Genomic DNA, 18,787 nt, shown 5'->3' with positions numbered 1-18,787 from the left:
TGATAAAAGAACTATCTTCCCCTAAAACTTCGGATAGAAAGATGAAATTTATCCCAATAGTCAAGATCTTATACCAATGTAAGGTTGGATTGCCTTCTCCTCGCTACTCTCTCTTTGAAAAAGTTATTTTACAATTCCAACTCGGAAATTCCCAGAGAAAGCAAAGCAGGAAGGAACTTTCCCAAGATAGGCGCACTAGATCTTTATTCTAGGGAAAGCAAATTTGAGATGTAAGAAGGTCGGGTCGGCTTGAGACAGATGTGGTTCTTCTGGGTCAGTCCCACTCAATGGGAACTCTATATCAAATCTCAAAGAGACCAGAAGGTTTTTCCATGGAGGAAAACTCCAACCTAGCAAAGAATTTACCTATCTCATCCCGTAGCTATCTCAATGGAACTGGAGGGCCTTAGGACTGCTATTTCATAGCTGGACACTGGAATGGAACTCCCTGAATATGAAATTATATCGTTAGTCCTAAATACAAGAGAAAGATCTATCGCCCCACCATCTAAGGGAACTTGAAATGAAATAGGATACGCTATGTCTGGAGATATGAGAGTAGAACCACCTCTTATATAAGACACTGCTTTAAAAGGGATCTATCCCGATTCTTGAACAAGAACCATGACATGAGATCCTTCTTATTATATGTAAATTCCTTCTGTCTTGAGCCTTCCACCAGCTCTCTAAGAACCTCTTTATTTGCCCAATCCTTTTACTTAATGTAATGCCCTATTCCTTTCGAGTTAGGATCTCGATTAGCCTCTTCTATTTAATAAAATAATAAAAGGCAAATTGCCTTCATTCCCCTTCTATTCCCAAGAGCTGATTCCATAGGAGCGCATTCTTCCTTTATTGATTCAAAAACCTTCTTGCTAACCGCCCTTATCCCGCAAAGAGCTTAAGCTTATTCTCTTCCTCGACGTGCCAAAGCCCCATATAATGTAAAATTGGATGCTTCCTCTACTTCCCCTGCGACTCCTATTGCTATTACGACTGCTACTTTTAAAAGAAAGATAGGTGCGTGCCTCCTACTCCTAGTCCCTTATCTTCCTATTTAGGAACTGAACTCCTGAAGGAAGTTAATCAGTGTGAGACTGGAGCTAGTGGCATAGATTGACTTTTCATCTTCCTCGCACAGCTTAATTAATAACCCTTAAGGGAGTGAGTGCAAAGAGGCTCCGAAAGGGTTAGGCTTGAGGCAATATCCCTAGTTTGCCTATCTGCTCTTACAGTTTCCTGTGTAAGCAATTAAATCAGAATAAGCTGCTTGAGTAAGCGGTGCTCTAGTATGAGTTGTTGGAGGAAGAAGCGCTGCTAGTGAAAGCAACTTCTAAGGCCTCCTCTTAATAGTCCTCCCCCGTATAGCTAACAGCATAAATGGATTCTTCTTCCATACGTTCTAACACTCTCAGAATGGAATCCCCCGGCCTGTGCTATTTCCGTCCTTTCCCCTTCGAACCCATCTCCATCTAATCCTTCTTGGGAGCTGTATGAGTAGTTTCTGTCCCCTTTACTGTATAGTCTTACTCGTGTATCTGCGAGGACAAAGACAAAGGCAAGTGATCCAGTCCGTGAGAAAGCTAGTGCCTTGAAAGCCTTGAAAGAGCTGTCCTAAGCTAAACGGATCCAATTGAAGTGCTAGTTCCTAGCTATCTAGTAGTTGTCCCGGAAGAATCTTTCTTTTCTAAAGTAGACATCTTAGAGAAGGTAAATCCATCTGGCAGCAAGGAAAGCGACCTCTGCATATGGTTTATCAGAAGTTAGCTCGGGATACGGCAAGGGGGATCCCCACTTTCCATTTTTTTATTTGCAGAGAGCTGTGTATAAGGCCAAAAGTGAATAGACTTTAAACCATACCTATATCCTTAGTAAAAGTAAAAAGATAGTCTAGGCATTCTTACCTTAGGAAAAGAGAGTTATGAGGGAAAAAGCAAAGACCTACGTTAATCGAGTATAGTTCCGCGCATGTGTAAAGTTCCAGCAATCAAAGGAAAGATGTACTTCTAATCTATAGTGTCTTCCCAACCGAGTTCTGTTACAGCCAGTGTAGCCGCAATAGGGGTGGGTCGTAGTCGCCTCTGCCCATGTGGAAGTTTGAGTTTTTTGCCCTTATCTTATAGGCGGTTCCCCTTTTCCGTCAGTTGGGGTTGCTTTTTAAGGTAGGAGTCCAGTTTTAAGCCTATCTAGCTCCAGTTCATCGGCGGATTGGATACGAGGTTTCCCTATGAGGTCTTTACGAGTTTTTAGTCCAGTCCTAATAAAATCTCTTCTCCCTCCTCTCCTGGTTTGAAACTGAAATCTTTTAGCAGCTTGTGGAGGCCTACCTAACTCTATGGCAAAGCATGGGCGGCAGATAAATAGATAAGTAAGGGTTGGCTTAGAACCGGGGCGGTAAGAAGGAAGTGTATAGGGACTACGGCTGAGAAGGCTATCTGTTGTGAAGTTGGCTACTGGCTTTTCTCTTTCCGAACGAATTCAGTTTCGTTTAGTAACAGTCAAGTAACAGTTAATGAGAATTGGAAAGGCTAGCTTGTGGATTGGTCTTCATTGGACACTATCTGGCCGGTGAGTTTTAGTGAGTGTTCAGTTATTGTTTCAGTGACCTTGCTTGGTCAACAATTTGGAGAGTTTGCTTTTATCAGAGAAGAAGAAGGGAGTCAAAAGAGGAAGCGGTTGATAGAGAAGTTAGTCAAATTAGTAGATTGTCTTTGGGAAAGAAAGCCCGTTTATGTTTATAAAGAACTAATATCCATGGAGAAGTTGAAAGAAGTGAAAAGGGCACTCTTGAACTCTACTTTTTACTTTTCCTCGATGTACCGATCTTGGATCCCGAAACCTAATAAGCCGGGGAAGCTGCGAGCGATTACGCAGCCCAACAAAACAAAGGTGATATCATTGTGATGGATGCTCTCTCCCATTTACTGAATATCATCTTTGACGACGTTTTTTTCTCCTTTTCACACGGGTTTAGAAAAGGTCGGGGTCCGATTTCTTTTTTTTTGGAAGTTCAGGGGTGGGGGCAGGTCGATAGACTAATAAAGTCTGATATCGTTGGGTGTTTTGACAACATCGATCATGAGCTACTAATCAACATAATTCAATCCTACTTGGGAAAGGAAAATCAACCCTTCTTTGATCTTATATTAGCTTTCCTAAAAACTCCAATCGTAGACAAAAAAGGGAGGGATTTAAATAATAACGAAAAAGGCATACCTCAGGGCAGCCCACTTTCCCCTGTTATGATGAACATCTTTCTTCACCAGCTAGATATTCGAATCAATTCCTTCATGGAAAGGGAAAAGAGCGTACGATATTTAAGGTATGCAGATGATATGCTTTTTGCTATAAAAAGCGGTGTGGACTCAGAACAGATAAACCACAGCTTGAAGAAATTCTTTAATGAAGTTTTGCATGAACTCAAACTCGAGGCAACATCACTAGAGCTTATTCGAGGAAAGAGTAAGCCCCGGGAAAGGTTTGTCTTAGGTTTGTTTTTATCTATTAAACTAAGTGGGACCCTGGTGATACGAGCCCCTTTTAATACAATAAATGGAAAAAGAAGCTGACTCTTCCTTTTCTAATTGATAGAATGGGAAAGAAAAAGAAGACTTTGTCTTTTTTTCTGACTACGCTGTTTACGATGATCAGAGTTTATGTGGCCTACGCTTTCTGCTGCTCTTCCTATCGGGCTGAGCAAGACACTATCCGGTTCTTTTCTTTAGGCATCTGTTCTACGCCAGGGCAAAAGACTTCATCAAAGCCTATAGACCCAAGGACTACTCCCAAAAAGAAAAGCTAATTCAAATCTATGTGAATCGGCTGCCTCTGTTAAGTTAATAAAGGCTTATCAAAAACGGATGCCTCAAAAGGTCATCTCTTTATCGAAGGAAAGATAGAAAGTAGAAGTACGCTAGGTTCTAATTGGAGGCCGTGCAATCGCTGGAGAAATAAGGGTATATTAAGAAGAACCTACGTATGGTCAATTTATTTATTTTTTATTTATTTTAAGAACAAACGGCAGGCTTGGACTACGGAGTTGGTCTCTGTAAAATAAGAAGGTATCTACCTGGAATATAGTAAGAGATATAAGTACAGTCGGCCGCCCACCAGTCGTCGATCTCAGCCGCAGACTCCCGTCAGGATGGCTACCTGCACATGCGGGAGTCGCCAGGTCGCCCTTTATGGCGGACAGAATCTCTCCCCATGATTTCAGCCTAATCCGCGATCCCCCTTAGGTCAGAAAGGCCTCCCTTAGGAAGCTAGTGGTTGATCCTCTTTTTGGCTGGGTGGCGCATCCCTTGATGCAAGTGTTTCGTTCCCATCCGATGCTATCCTACTTTGCGAAACCGGTCTCATTGTGGACTTCCCTGGCCGTCCTTCTAGGTCTGTAAGCTTCTCGAGGTCGTCAGATTTAAGCTTTGCAAAGTCAAGTAGTGATTCAGCAACGGATGGTGGCCCTGCGTAGCAAGCTACAAAGGGTCCAGACCTCATTACCTTTGGTAAATTCGGTCTCTCTAGCGCCGCTCTATAATTAGAGCGTCGCACATTCTTTTTCTCCAATTCGTGCTATGCTATGAGAAAGTTCTTTTTAGTTTCGTCTTCGGCCCATCTTCCCATTTCTGGTGATTGGACATCCGAACCACGATCCCAAAAGTCCTTCTTTCTCGCGCGAAAGGAAAAAGATGTATAGTTTCCCCTCTTACCAGGGCTATACATAGGTAGAGAACGGCTCCATCTACATCCAGAGAGCTGCGCTTTGCGGCGAGCGCTGCTTTCTTCCGGTTTGACTGTTATTGAAAGGGGGCCACCCCGGGCACCGAAAGAATAGCTCCCCGATCGCCGGAGCTTCAAAATACAGGGTGTGTAGCAAGCAGTCGTACCAGGGGGATCGCTTCTTCACTTCGATTCAGACGGCGTAACGACCCAGTCGTACCTTGGAAACATGCTAGTCCACGGCGGATAGCAAGAATCCGCGTCCCAGGCGATCCGGCCCTCTCGAAGGAACCGACAGGGAGCTCACCGAAGCGAGCGTCCGGACTAGCTACCCGGATTTACCAGCCATCGAGCAGTCGACAGACCTCGATGGCAAGTTTCTTGGCCTTCCAAGAAGGAGCGCCGGTTAGCTCCTTCCTCTGGTTGATGGGGTTTTATGCCGGATCACAAGCTTTCCCCGAGCCGATCCTACGCAATAAGGTAGCCTCAGGTACGCTTGGGGCTGGATGGAATCCTCGCTATCGCTTACCTCATGTGCTACCCGCCCCATGGCCTAGCCTAGGTTAAATTAGCATAGCGGCGTCCACAAATACACCAAATCTTCAAAGGGAAAGAAAACTCCTAAATGAAGCCGTGATCTTATATACGATACTACCAGACGCACCTTGGTACTTCCATCCGCCAATCAAGGCTAGTGGAGCGAAGAGAGCCAAAAAACGTGAGCGCCCCCACGCGAGCCTTATTGAAAAAGCCCCTTACTATAGATAGGGCGTTAGCGCTTTAGTAATAACATAGAAAGGGGCAAGCCAAAACCTACTCCTAACAAGTTGCTGAGTTCGGCTTTCGGGGCTACCTACTTTAAGGCTTATATAATATATAAAGAAGAGCCCTCTTAGGGCCTTTTTGTTTAAGGGCTGCTCGCCTTTTTGAATAGAAGGAAGTGGGATAGCAGAGGTAATTTCGGTAAACCGATGCATGAGCTGAGGCTCCCATGTCCCGCCGACCCTCCGAAAAAGTAAGGTCGTAAAACGGCTCATAGGGAGTCAGAAGCAAGCAGAGTCAAAGGCGGGTCAAACTCACATAAGTAGAGGGGGAGACACATTCATGAAAAGCGAGAAGCCGTGTCGTGGGTCTATTTGTTAGAAAAGGCGAACATCCCCATTCCAAAACATTCACATAGGTCCTCAGGCAGGCATCGAAAAGGGAACGAAAAGAGTCTATTTACCTTTACAATATTCCGGAATGTATCATGGCCCTATCTATTCATCTTTTTCTTCAAAAAAAAAAAAAGTTCCGCATCTCTCCGGGGCCGGGAGAACAAATAGGCGTGGGGAAGAGGGAGAGGGGGGCTACGAGCCCTCCCCCGTTGCTGTTTCCGGACCACCCATCCCTTCCTTCCCCTTCGCCCCGCCCGGTGAGGTCCGATGAGATCAGATCTCTCGATCGAAGTGAAGTGATAGGAAGAAAAGACTGCTGGCGGGAGATCTCTATTCATTACACCCCCTTTTTTTAGTAAGGGGAAAACGGAAGTGCGCTCCTGCGCACCAGCAGAAGGAAGGAGCTTTGGATACCTTATTATTAGAGAAAGGGGCAAGCCAAAACCTACTCCTAACAAGTTGCTGGATCGAAGTAGAACATTCTCCATCCGCCCGCTAGCAGCAGAGGGGGTTCGATTCCCGTTATACGCGATGTGGCGAAAAAGACTGAAAAACCGAGATATGAAATGCCCGCATTAAGATTTAAAACTTGTCGTCTACTTTCAGGAAATGTTCGGAACAGAGAACTTACAATAATACAACGCCGCATTCTCCGAAGATTGAGGAACAATAAGAGATCCATTAAAAAAAAGATTTATACGAGAAAAAATCGTAACAGTTACATCCAATCACAAACTACACGAAAGTTGCCCCTTTTTCATGGGGATTTACCCATCACAGAGATGCACAGAGGAACAGAACGAGCTTCATATATCCCTTTTCCACTCAATCCAGAAACAAGATCGGACGTTATTCCGGTTCGTCTCCATTTTCGTGAAACTATTCCTCAAGCAAGGCAGCTGATAAGTCATCGAAGGGTTTGTGTGAATAATGAAATGGTAAAAATTAATCATTTGAAACTTTCCCACGGTGATATAATATCTTTTCAAGAAAATAACGCGAGAATCCGCGGTGAAGAAATAAGGAGATCTTTCTATATCGAAATCTCAGTTGAAAAAATCATAGACAAATTCAAATTAAAAAAAAAAAGAGGCAAATTTCAATTCAAAATCAGAGGCAAATTCCTTGATCGCCAGGTAAGAATGTGGAGAAGAATCAAATGTTTCCACCTAATCAAAACTAAGAGGGGATGCCGCTTACTACTAAAAAAATCCCGGTTTTTGAAACAGTTGCGTTCTTATATGCAAGAAGAAGACTTGAAAAGAACAAAGAAGTTTGGATCCGAAAAAGTATGCTTAGCCAGTTCCTTCGCTGAGCACAACAGAATGAAGAGGAATTTGTATTTTTTCAAATCCCTATTCTTATGGAACGAGAAAAACCGAAATCTTCCTACTCAAACAAGAAGTCCTATAGTTTACAACTCTTTTTTATATAGATATAGTAATTCGACCTATTGCTCCGCATTCCCCTATCAGAAAAAGAAAACTATGAAGAGAAGAATCAAAAGGATTGAACTACCTACTCATTATTCGGAGGTGAATCATAGAACACTAAAAGCTGTGGTCTCTTATGGACCTAACATAGGTCACATCCCTCACGACATAAGATTGAAAGATCCAAACCTTCCTCTTCGGAGCGGAAACGGGCGTGGCCAAAACATATAAAGATCGGCGTAGTCGCTCATAGGGACATATCCATTTTTCATTCTGGTTTGATTGGTGGCGGAAGCTCTTCTGATGAGTCAGGTGCTGTGGTATTTGATGTAGTGGAACCAGACGAGATCCCCTTTTTGACCCGTTGCCAAAGAAGAACCCGCAGCGGTACCCTTCAGAAGTCCCAACCCTTTCATATTCAATTCATTGATACCGCCTTCTTTAGATAACATTTCTGAAGCTCTGAAGCTGCCAATCTTAAGCTTCCTTTAATAAGAAAGAGAGACTTGACTCGAATGAAGATTAGCGGGAGACAAATTCTAGTATTTAATAGTTTGATACCCGTCTGCGTTCTATCTTTCTATCTATTAAGAGTTAGCCTAGCCAAGAACGGCGCCTAGAAAAGTTCTCCTGGAAAGGAAAAGAAACGGCAATCTTGGCCTAGAGAATAGAAAAGGGATCCTCGAATAGGAAGGAAGTGGCACTGGTATTGAATTCCTTTCTGTATTTATACAAAAAAGGATGCTTAAACAAAGCAAGTCGGTCCAATAACGGTTGCTAAACCCGGATCGGATGCTATCTCCTAAACATATAGTGAAAAAAAGTCTGCCTTCGCTGAAGTTGGATCTGAGGACGGAAAAAGAGAGTCCGCTATCCCGGAACCGGTTGCCACCTTTTTGGGTCGAGGTAAGGCGGGAGACCCATACATAACTAGAGAGTAACTGTCGGCAAGTAAGAAAGATCTTTCCCCAGAGTGCCTTCCTTAAGCGTCTGGTGCCGCGGAGTCTGCAGGAGATGATCAAACCTCTTCCACCGCCGAACCTCTTTCTGTTGCTCAATCGTCCACTTTAGATGAGACTACTCAACTAAATCAGTATTAGACTCTTAAAAATCTGATTCTGCGGCAGAGACAGAAGGTGTATCCTCTAAGGCAGACAATTAAGTGACATAAGTGGTCTCGTCTATAGCATCTGATGAAGCAAAAGCCTAGTTCTCGGTAAAGCAAGCTCTCGCCTCAGGCTCAGGGAAAGGAAAGAAAGGGGATCCGTGCCTTTTCTATTCTCTTTCTGTGGTCTGGGACGGGAAAAGAAATGCTAGAAGAGTTGGAGCCCTTCTTCTTAAAGTCAGCTTTTTAGCTAAGCTCTTCTATAAGTGAGTTCTCTGGGCAAGGCTTTCTAGGCTCCCTCGCTCCCTACGAGCTCAAAAATGAAGGTATCCACGGAAAGAACACAACTTCTTCGGAGATAGCGAACTCTTCAAAACCAGACGATGAGTTGTGGGTCCTGTTTATATCTGTCTTATTTTGGTACTTTAATCTCCTGTGGTACTAATCGGTCTGCTCCAGCTTCTCTGATGAAGCGAAAAATCTATTGTAAAGAGTTGGTGGAAATGGCACTTTTCTTTCTTGCCTTATACCACTCCTGCCCTGGGGCAAGCTTAGCCATCCTTGTGGCAGGAGCCCTACAGGTACTGGAAAGCTGACTACTGGCAGTGAAATGTCATATAAAGACGGCTGACATCAAAATAACGATTGGGGATTTAGCTATAGCAGACTTTATTATTTCTCCTTCTCCCAAGCTCTTCCATTCTTGATAGGCTTTCCCTAGCTGGCACTATTTTAGTCTTAGATCTCGGAAGTTGATCTTTAACCAGCGATTTGCACGTCAACGAAAGAAGAAGGGCAAATGGTTGAAAGCCAGTACGGGACCAATACCAATACCAATGCTTTGATTCAACTAGTAGCGAAGGTGCCAATTGGTATCATTCCAATAGCTGTCCAAGGGGAAAAGGCTTTCAAGCTTCAGTGTGCCAAGCGAGCAAATGTCTATATGAGGGGGAAGTAGTGTATTTCCTGGAGAATAAGTTCCAGCCGATGCAAACGACCGTAATGATCCCTACGAGGTTAGCTGCAGTATATAGGAGCCTTTAGGTCCAGGCGAGTTCCGCAGTTGCCCTGTCTCTGTAAACCCTTCTTCAGAGCCTGCCCCCCCATCTACTCAAAGGAAAGAAAAGCAGTTAGAGAAGTCAAGTAAGTAAGATAAGGAAAGCGCGCATCCTTCTGCCTCTAAGTCGTAACCCTTTATCCCTTCCCGAGGTTTTAGTTTGAGTTGAAGTGTGGGGCGAGTTTCTTTCGATGCAGTTCTAGGATTACTCTAATAGGCAGCTTTGGAATAATACTGGAATACCTTATACCTATATAGAATGGAGGGACTACGCTTTCTGCCCCTATTGAATATGCTTTATTCTCTTACCCTATCTAACTTCAAGTTCTTAATAGTTTAAATAAGGTGAGTGCTGGCCCAGTCTTCTATAATCCCCTTATCGAGCTACCGATCTTACAGCGCTTTCTTTCCTATCATCCCTTCGATCTCCAGGCTAGGTAAATTCTTAAGGTAAATTTTCAAGCAGAAGTATTGAAATGGGGCAAGCAAATAAGCAAGCGGTGGGATCTTTCAGACAAGGGTAAAGGTCTAGAGCAGGCCAGAAGGCGGGACTCTTTCTTTTTCTTTCCTCAAATGAAAGCTAGATTCATTTTAAGCCGGTTCAGGTCCAAAAAATTTCCTGAAAAGCTAGTCAGTGAGAAAGGGAATGAACATGGTGAAGCGAAGAGGGTTCGAATGAATACTCGACTGATAAGGATAAGGGGGGAAATTCTTTTTAATGAGGGATTACTAAGGGGCTTAGATTGCTCACAGGATCAAAGCACTTTCTTTATCACTGTCTTGCTCACTTAACCCTCTAACACTTACACAAAGGCTTGACAAGGGATGGAAGAGATAGAGGAGAGAAAGCAGAACGAAGGGATATAGAATTACAGGCAGAACGAATCCAAGGGCTAGTCTCACACTCTGATAAGCCCAGGTGAGAAACTCTCTATTACTACTGGTATTGGGAAAACTGGTAGAAACTTATTGGAAATATGGTAGATAATACTACAAGACTGGCTAGATAGAGTAAGGAATATTGCATATTGCCTATTGCTATTATATATATATATATTATTAACTGGAAATAAGATTTAGGCGGGAACTCGTCCAGGTAATAAAGCAGGACAGGAAAGAAAAGCACTAAACTTAGCTATCAAAATCCCATCCCTCTAACCCTTAAAAAATGGATTAGCAATGGCTTAATAAAGGGATTACCATGGGACTTAGACAACTACTTGGGGCTATCTACTCCAACTGGCTCGCGGGTAGCGATAAGGACAGGATGGACTGGTGGAAATGCAACTACTGGTACGAATGCTGGTACAAGGGCACTGGCTAAAAATGGCTGTAAGAGAACTCTCCCACGGGATGGAGTGGATGGATTGTCCCTTGTTTGCTGTCAACTTAATGCGCTTACCTTACTATGGAAATATATAGCCCTATCGTTTATCGTTTAGCAAAAAGATATAGCCCTCCCCTATTGGACTGGATGGAAGAGAACTCCCAGGTATAAGGGATTATCTTAAGGCAGGGCTTTCCTTGGGCTTAGCAATAGAACTGGATTGGATCAACATTACAGGGCTTAGGCCTAGAAATGCATGGCGTTATCACTGGATTTTACTTGCGCTTGAAGAGGAGCTGCTTTGCCCTCTTACCCTCTTAGGATTCTATTAAGATGGAAATTACTGGAAGGGAACTGGGAATGCCTTACAGGGGGAAGGGAATCAATTACGAAGACCGATAGGGATGTTTTAACTCGTATGAACAAGAAGTACGCCCTCTCCGTCTTATAAGAGTAAGACTTTTCCTTTCACCTAACCACTCGACTGACGAAGGAGGGAAAGGGAATAGCAGCACTCCCAAAGCAAAACATTTTCCACTCGCAAGAATTACTTCAGGTCCAGAAAGCAGAGGAAGAAAAAAGGGGAAGAAATTAAAGTAGTCTTCCCAATAGAAATAGAAGCCCTCGGCAGGAAATTCTCCTAGGGCTGTAGAAAATATTTTACAAGTAATAAAAGAATAAATATCACAGGTAAGATTCAGTCCTATTCTATTCTTAACTTTGAATATCCCGCCGGCTATCCAAAAAAGCTCTATCCCTTGCTTTAAAAAAATCCCTACTAGCCTAAGTAAGGGACGCAGTTACTGTACCATAATAAGAGAGAGGGACTTCGGTAAAGGCTTACTTGATACTGGATTACACAAGCAAGGGCTTAACAAGGGGGAGTGGAAAGCACTTTTTCTTAGCAAGAGGGAAACTGTGGCAGGAAAGGAGAAGGAAAGAAAGTCCAACTGGCTGCAAGGAAACTGGCTGGAAGAGATATGCGTCTAATAAATAGGTGGCTGGAAATATGATAGCACTGGAGAAAATACTGTAAAAGGGACTGATACTGGCATATTACCCCCTGGGAAGGGGACTTACACTGGCTTGCTTACCTGCTTGGCTTTGCTTTGGGGAAGCTTTATTCTGCGATTGGAAGCTATTATTGATTGTCAGCTGGATTTCCTCTTCTTTCTTCTTAGCTTGATGCGGTAGGCGAAGAAGCCATCCATCCTGTGAGCAAGCAAGTTTTCAATATAGGCCAGTAACTTCGTGTACCTTAGGAGAGCGGGTAAGATCTTTCCATTTTAAAAAGAGAATTCGTTTAACTTCAGGGAATTGATTTGCTTACTTTAATTTTAATAGGAGAGCTTTCAATGGATACTATAAAATATGGGCCCGGCCAGCCCTTTTTGGAATGCCTCTAAGAGAGTGTGCTTTTTTTAGGAAGTTAATATATTTCGAGTCTAAGGGCATGACGTCCCCCTGCTTTTCCATGTGAGTCAGTGGAAATTTGAGTTCCTTTCCTTATACCTGCCCCTTCTAAGGCATTCCCCCCCGTTTCATTCCTTCTCTCTTGCGAGCCAGTCCGTCCTTCTTCTATTTGATTCTTGGGAGGCTACTAATCTCTTGTTAAGCCCTTTTCTAAGGCCTAAAGTAAGCCATAGCTAATCTCTCAGTAAGTCAAAAGAAAAGAGGAAAGATTTCCCGCTAGCTCAAAACTGAGTTTGAGGAAAGCCTGAACCTGATATTGAAATTCCCTACCAGTCCTAAGAAAATAACTTCTCCCAGTCTTCCAACTTCAAATAGGGTTTCGCCTAGCCTTGCAATAAGATCTAATCTAGTAGTTTACTTCTTTCCTTGCCAGTGTCAGTTGCAGGCCTCTCTACATCCAGCCAGCTCGACGTATGTTCGCATACTGTCAGGTCGGGCATCTGTTATTTGAAGATTGATTCCGGATTGAATTGACAAAGAAGAAAGGGCAGCGGAAAGAAACTCCACCACCGCTAGAGGAGAGAACGAACGCTTTTTGCCCAAGAGGGAGAGTTGGGGAAGAAGTCTACCTCTTTTTCGAACATTCTTTCTTGAGGTCAGTCTTTTCGGCTGAATTGATTGACTATGAAGGACAGCCAGAGGAGCGGAGCAGCTTCGCCGTCTAGGGGATGGAGCAAAAGGCCACTATCTACACTATTTCTTTAGTAGCCAGACCAGTAGAGACTGGATTAGCGATCAAAGGGACCACTATCTAGGCTAGCCGGGGGCGGAATTCAATTCCACTCGACCACTTCAGGTTTTGGGGTAGGGAGAGGTGAATGCCCCAGTACGTATGCGATAGAGTATACAGATACTTGAATTGCCCTGAAATCATCAAAGAAAGCAACGGGAAATCAAAGCTTGATCTTGATGTCTGACTTTCTTATTAAAGAAGCAACCAAAAGAGCAAGTGGAGGTATTCCCTTAGATTCGATCTATCCCTTCTGAGTGAGACGAAGTCCCACTAGAGAAGACGGTAATGGAATCGGGGATCACAGAAGCTCTCATCCACTATCTAATCGGAATCAGGAAAGCAAGGTGGAAGAGCTGAGTGGTAAGACTCGTTTACTACATAATAAATAGAAAAAAAGGCGGTCTAAAAGCAGCCATTAGATATAAAATTCTCCACCTTGAACTTCTATTCCATGTCTCTTGATCTTAGATACTATATTTGACGATCTATCTCTATTAGACAATCGCTGGACTTGCCCATCACGGCATGAGAGGAGTTACCCCCTGTAATGTTTGATTGATAACCGCATCTCCTGTCTATCATTGAAGAAGGGAAGGAAAAGAAGAGAGAAAGACTAGGACTTTCTTTGCGAGAACATGAACCCTGGTTCCCCTCTGTCACATGTCAGATCAATGACGTAGAACAGAAAAAATGCATAGTTTTATGATAGATCCCCGGATCTCACCCTCACCTCTGCAAGCAAGAAAGAATCAAGGGTAGCTTTCACGCCACTCAACTTTCAGGATCGAGCCAGAGAAAGGAGAAAAAAAAAGAGCTTTCTTTCAAGCAGTTAGCTGGAGGTAGTGGGAAAACAAAGACCAAGGAAAAAAGTCAACGACGGGTTGAAGAACTTAGTTTCAAGACTCTGTCTGGGGCTAATCGCGAAGGACCGTGCTAGCCGAGCTAGCCCAAAGGTGGATTCTGCTTCTGCTTGAGCTACCTGAGTTGACGGCAGAAGAAGCAATCGGGAGGGAAGAGTCCAAGCTATTCATACTAGCTTTAGCTTTGAGCAAGAGAAGATTCCTTTCCACCCAGTCAATCATTGTGATTGAACTGTGAAAAAGAAAGATAGAAAGATCGGGCAATCTCCTATATCAAGGCTTGGAACGATCCCTATAGCCACTGCTTGCCTAACAACTGCTAACCTTTAAAATTCAATTGTTCTGCTCTACGCTGGCACAAGGGCGTGCGGAGGACTTGACCCATGCTACTTCCTTCGTAGAGTGTCCATACGGCCCCTCCCCCGCTCCTATGTTCGATAGGCCTAAAGGCCCCTATACCGGTACATTGGCTTGAGCTAATTCTTCCATTGACGTTAAGCTACGTCATCTTCAATGCCATCGGTTCTTCGGAAATTCACTCCTCCCGTGCCTTGGGACTTGGATCCTTCAACCTCGGATCTTGTACTTTTTCTCTTTTTCAACTATTCCCGGGGCAGTTTGTTGGGTTCTGTTTTGATCGATCGTTCTTGTCCCTTGATCAATTGGGGGTGGGGGAGTTGCTTAGAAAGCGCCTACCCCTCGTCCGGTAAAGCTGCTTGAAACTCCGTCACCTATGAATAAAGAAAAAAAGGCTTTCTCTTCTCCTCTCAGCAATCAAACTCCATAGCGTTAGCTATAGGCTTTGACGCGTTAGCGCCCACCTATAAAGCCTACTTTCACTCGTCTAAGGGCCTTGCTTGTTCGGTCGAGACGGATTCCATCTTTTACAGAAAAAAGAACTAGTCCGTCCCTTTACTCTTGTTGAGTAAAGTCCCTTAACCGTTCGTTTCAGAACTCATCCGTTATTCGTTCAACGATTCTTTCTTTAGTTGGCTAATCGTGAAGTCTATTCCGAGCGAAGACAGGCTTATCTCCCCCACGTTGAGAAGGAGATTCAGTTGAAAACTACTGAGATTGGTCACGGAAATGATATTCTTTCTTAAACGAGAAAAGGTGATTAAGCTTCAAAGAACTGAGCTCAATGAATAGGTGATTCAGGAACAGGTGAAAGGATACGTAGGTTTTTTCTTCCTTCTTCATCTAAATGTGATCTTCCTCGCTCGCCGAAAAGTACTAGTTTTCTTCTCCCGACTTCCGCTAGGGCTCTTTCTTTCCTCAGCGTGGGTGAAACCCTTTTCTTTCCCCTTACTCAAAACGTGAGTGAAAACTATTTTTAATAATCACTCCACCAACAGGAGAACGAGATACAAAGGAAGATTTCCTAAGCTAAGGGTAAGGGTGCGATATGCGCTTTCCCTCGCCGCAAGAAGAAGGGCTTTAGCAAGGGGGAAAAAGGACAGTCTTCGGGTTCTGCAAGGTGAATGGCAGTGCTATCAACAAAACCTTTCCTTTGTTTTTTTTTTCAACTCGTTACTCGTTACCTGGTGAGGGGGTCTTTACAATCTTCTTCTTTCATTACTCAAAAGAAGGTTGGCTGGGCTTTCCTCAAAAGGGAAAGTGTCACATTCCCGAGTTACATAAGCGAAAAGTGGATTCTTTCTTCAGTCATCTCGGTAAATGAAAAGTAGAATCTTTATTATTCCCGAGGGGATGAGGTTTGGTTGGTCAACCGGAACATTTACTACAAGGACTAAACTTCTTTCTTTAAAAAGGTTATACTCATTACCTGAACCGTTGGGGCATTCAACCTTAGCCTCTCTTACTTATTTAAGTTAGGAATCATACACTAATTTGTAGGAATGGGGAAAGATTACTCCTATAAGGAAGGGGGAAGGAAAGGACTAGCTTGACTCTGTAAAAGAGATGAACAGATAGAGGGGCTCATACTGACTCTAAAGACGGGGTTTCCTCAATCAAATAACTCGATTAGGGAACTAGCCCTATTCATGAACTGGGGAACGGAACCTTAAACTAAGGAGACGTAGCTAGCTCAACATCAGGAAAGGAACTGGCTTTATACTAGAGTAGTATTCTTTCGTCTACTTCTAAATCTTATCCGACTAACTGTTTTTTCAACTGAAACCGAATTACACCGACTAACTGAAACCAAATTACTGTCTTTTTCTCAATGGTAGTTTCTTGTGTAAGGAAAGGGATTCACCCGTTGGCTGACTTGATTGTTTGCCTATTTCGTTCTAGTTCTACGCTTTCACTGCTTTTTGAGTGTGACTATCCCATCCTACATTGGTTTCAGGCTGAAAGAGGGGTTTCTGGCGAAAAGGAGGAAAGCATTGGTTTATGCCTAGGAAAAGGCAGGAGGGGTTTCTGGCTAAGACTGAGTTAGATCAGGTGACTCAGACTGAGTGGAAAGCGTGAGTTGGCTTTCTGGCGAAAAGGTAGGAGGAATTGGTTTCTGCCCACCCGGAAGGAGGGTTTTTGGCCGGTGAAAAAGAGGAGAGAAGGTGATAACTCTCAATCGAAGGCGTACAATCATGCTTTGTTTCCTTCCCTTCACTTTGCTTGTTTCATACAGGACTCTTCTTTCTTTGAGGAACGGAACCCTCTTTAATCAATTGACTAGCCGAGATAGATGAGTTTCATAAAAGATGATTCTTTCGTATAAAAGGTATCCTACCGATCGGAAGTCTTCGTTGGGACCCTTTCAACCATCTTCCTTTTTCTAGAAAGCTAGTATCCTCCCTCACTTTATTTATTTAAAAAGAAAGAGCGCTAGCGAGCTTCTATTCTCTCCGTAAAGTAACCGTTGGGACCCGTACTAGTTATCTGAACCCGAACAACTGGACCTTACCTACTCACTCTTAAAGAAAACGAATTCAGTACCGAGCCGGAAACCTAACTAGGAATCAAACTACCCTTCTCCCTTATTTTCTGAACTCACTTACTCCTTTTTCCTCTCTTTCTTGTCTCCCCCCACTTCGTTCCTTTCCTATTGTTGAGTGAGTCAAGCTAGTCTGTTCCGTTCCTCTTTCTTCAAAGAGTGGCTAATTCCACTGTTAACTGTCCCTCTTCCCTTCTTCTGCTTTGGTTGGTTTCTCCTATCCCTTTAGTACATCTCGGGCTATGAGAGAACCTTCCATACTTGTTCAAGTAAGGACAGATATTCAGTAACAACTTCTTACCAGACAAAGGACTTCATTCTCGGGGTTCGATCGGACTATTCCGCCTTGGCTGGTTAGTTTGAGGATTCTCACTTCCCTTCTACCGCTCCGCTTACAGGTTAGATTGACTATTACGACTTCGCCTTTGGCCGGAATTTCAGTACCCTACTTCCTTTCTTTTTCTTTTTGGCCGGTTTCTCTGAGTTAGCCGACTTCCCCTTTTGGTTTGGATTGAGTCGAGGACTACCAGTTAAAAGGCGTCAATTTCATACTTTAACAAGTTTACTTGCCCCTCATTCCCCTGAACCTAAGTTGAGATGAGCTAATTCACTTCTTAATTATCTGCTTTCCTGAAGCAAGGAACAAAAAGCAGGGGAAGCAACTGACCTCAAAGAATGACTTTTAGAGACCTACTCAACGGGGATAACCTCCCGGGTAGAGAGAAAGGTAAACGGGAAAATGGGGAAACTATACTTATGTCATTCCTGAGTGAATATTCTTTATATAAAATAAAAGGTCACCCATAAGAAGTGTTCTCGCCGGACCGTAGTCCTCATCAATCAAAGTCTCCGTTGGCCTATTCCAATCCTTTCTCCCATCTCCCTTGAGAAAAACTATTCCCTACTTTCGCTTACGTTGGTTTGGCCTACGAGTAGTTCTTCTCAGCCTCCTTACGCGTTGCGTTGGTTTGTTAGTTCATCGTTCGTTCGCACTCACTTCTTCCCCTCCCTTTTGTCGGATTCTCAGTGGTCAAAGTAGTTCATGAATCCTTCGTTCATTGCTGAACTCACTTGTTAGTTAGCGCATCACTTCTTCTTTCATTAGTTGGCTATTCCTGAGGTCTATTCCAATCTATTAAAGTCATGGCTTAGTCCCACCATTAGACTGATTCTTTAGGGCTTTTGTTTAACCGCTTTAACATTTTAACTATTCTCAAGCCAACAAAATATTCTATTGGCGGCATTCGTGAGCAAGAGAAAGATATGTTGGTTAAAAGGCTTAGGCCTCCTCCCATTCGTATGGGGATTGGGGGTGCTTCTGTGCAATCTTCCATATTCTGGGTTGGATTCAGCCCGCTTGCTTAGATTGAGCCCTAAACCTGTGCTTTCCTTCTTGCTTGGCCCGTCCTACGCGGATTTGTTCGTTGTGCGAGCCTTTTTCTTACCATTTTCTGGTTGTTTTGATACCATTTTCTTACATTACACATTACGTTGACGAAAAAGCCTTGGCCAGATTACGAGTTCTCAGCCGGATTCCCCTTTGGTCGAGTTAAACCCTTTTATGGTTGGCCATTTGTTTTATTACGTTGACGAAAAACACGGGCTTTCTGACCCCTCAAACGAAATAGTTGATTTTGGCGCCCCTTATTCAACCATAAACAACTGAGATTGGACAGGAACGGACTAACTGAAACCTAATGATCTCAAAGCAAATTCGGAAATTAACCAGTCTTCCGCGTAAGAAATTGAATAAGAGAAGAGCGAAACACATTCCTCAAAGCAAAGAAAGAAGGTACCCCAGTGGAATGTAAGAAAAGGAAGCCATTGCTTGATTGTTAGCGTTATTAATTCGTTGAGATTTTTTTTTGTTCCGTGAGTGAAGGAGATTCGTCTTCGGAAGAGAAAAACCCCAGATAGTTGCACTACACTTCAACGAAAAGAAATCAGGAAATTACATAGATAAGAATCGCAGTAGGCTAATCTTGACAGTTTCATTTTTCGATTGAGAAAGCGGTAGTGAGCTCTCC

The 18,787-nt window shown here is 43.4% G+C and overlaps 1 protein-coding gene across 1 annotated transcript; it reads left to right on the top strand.

The window, feature by feature from the left end:
* The first annotated feature begins 6,439 nt into the window (after positions 1 to 6,439).
* On the top strand, positions 6,440 to 7,537 carry rps4 (ribosomal protein S4). The gene has a single exon. The coding sequence runs from the start codon at positions 6,440 to 6,442 to the stop codon at positions 7,535 to 7,537; it is 1,098 nt and encodes a 365-aa protein (YP_009153934.1).
* The last annotated feature ends 11,250 nt before the right edge of the window (positions 7,538 to 18,787 follow it).

This window comes from Gossypium hirsutum, mitochondrion (genome assembly GCF_007990345.1).
Source record: "Gossypium hirsutum mitochondrion, complete genome".
Lineage (NCBI taxonomy): Eukaryota > Viridiplantae > Streptophyta > Magnoliopsida > Malvales > Malvaceae > Gossypium > Gossypium hirsutum.
Note: the sequence above shows the minus strand (reverse complement) of the source record. Positions and strands in the feature narration are given on the sequence as shown.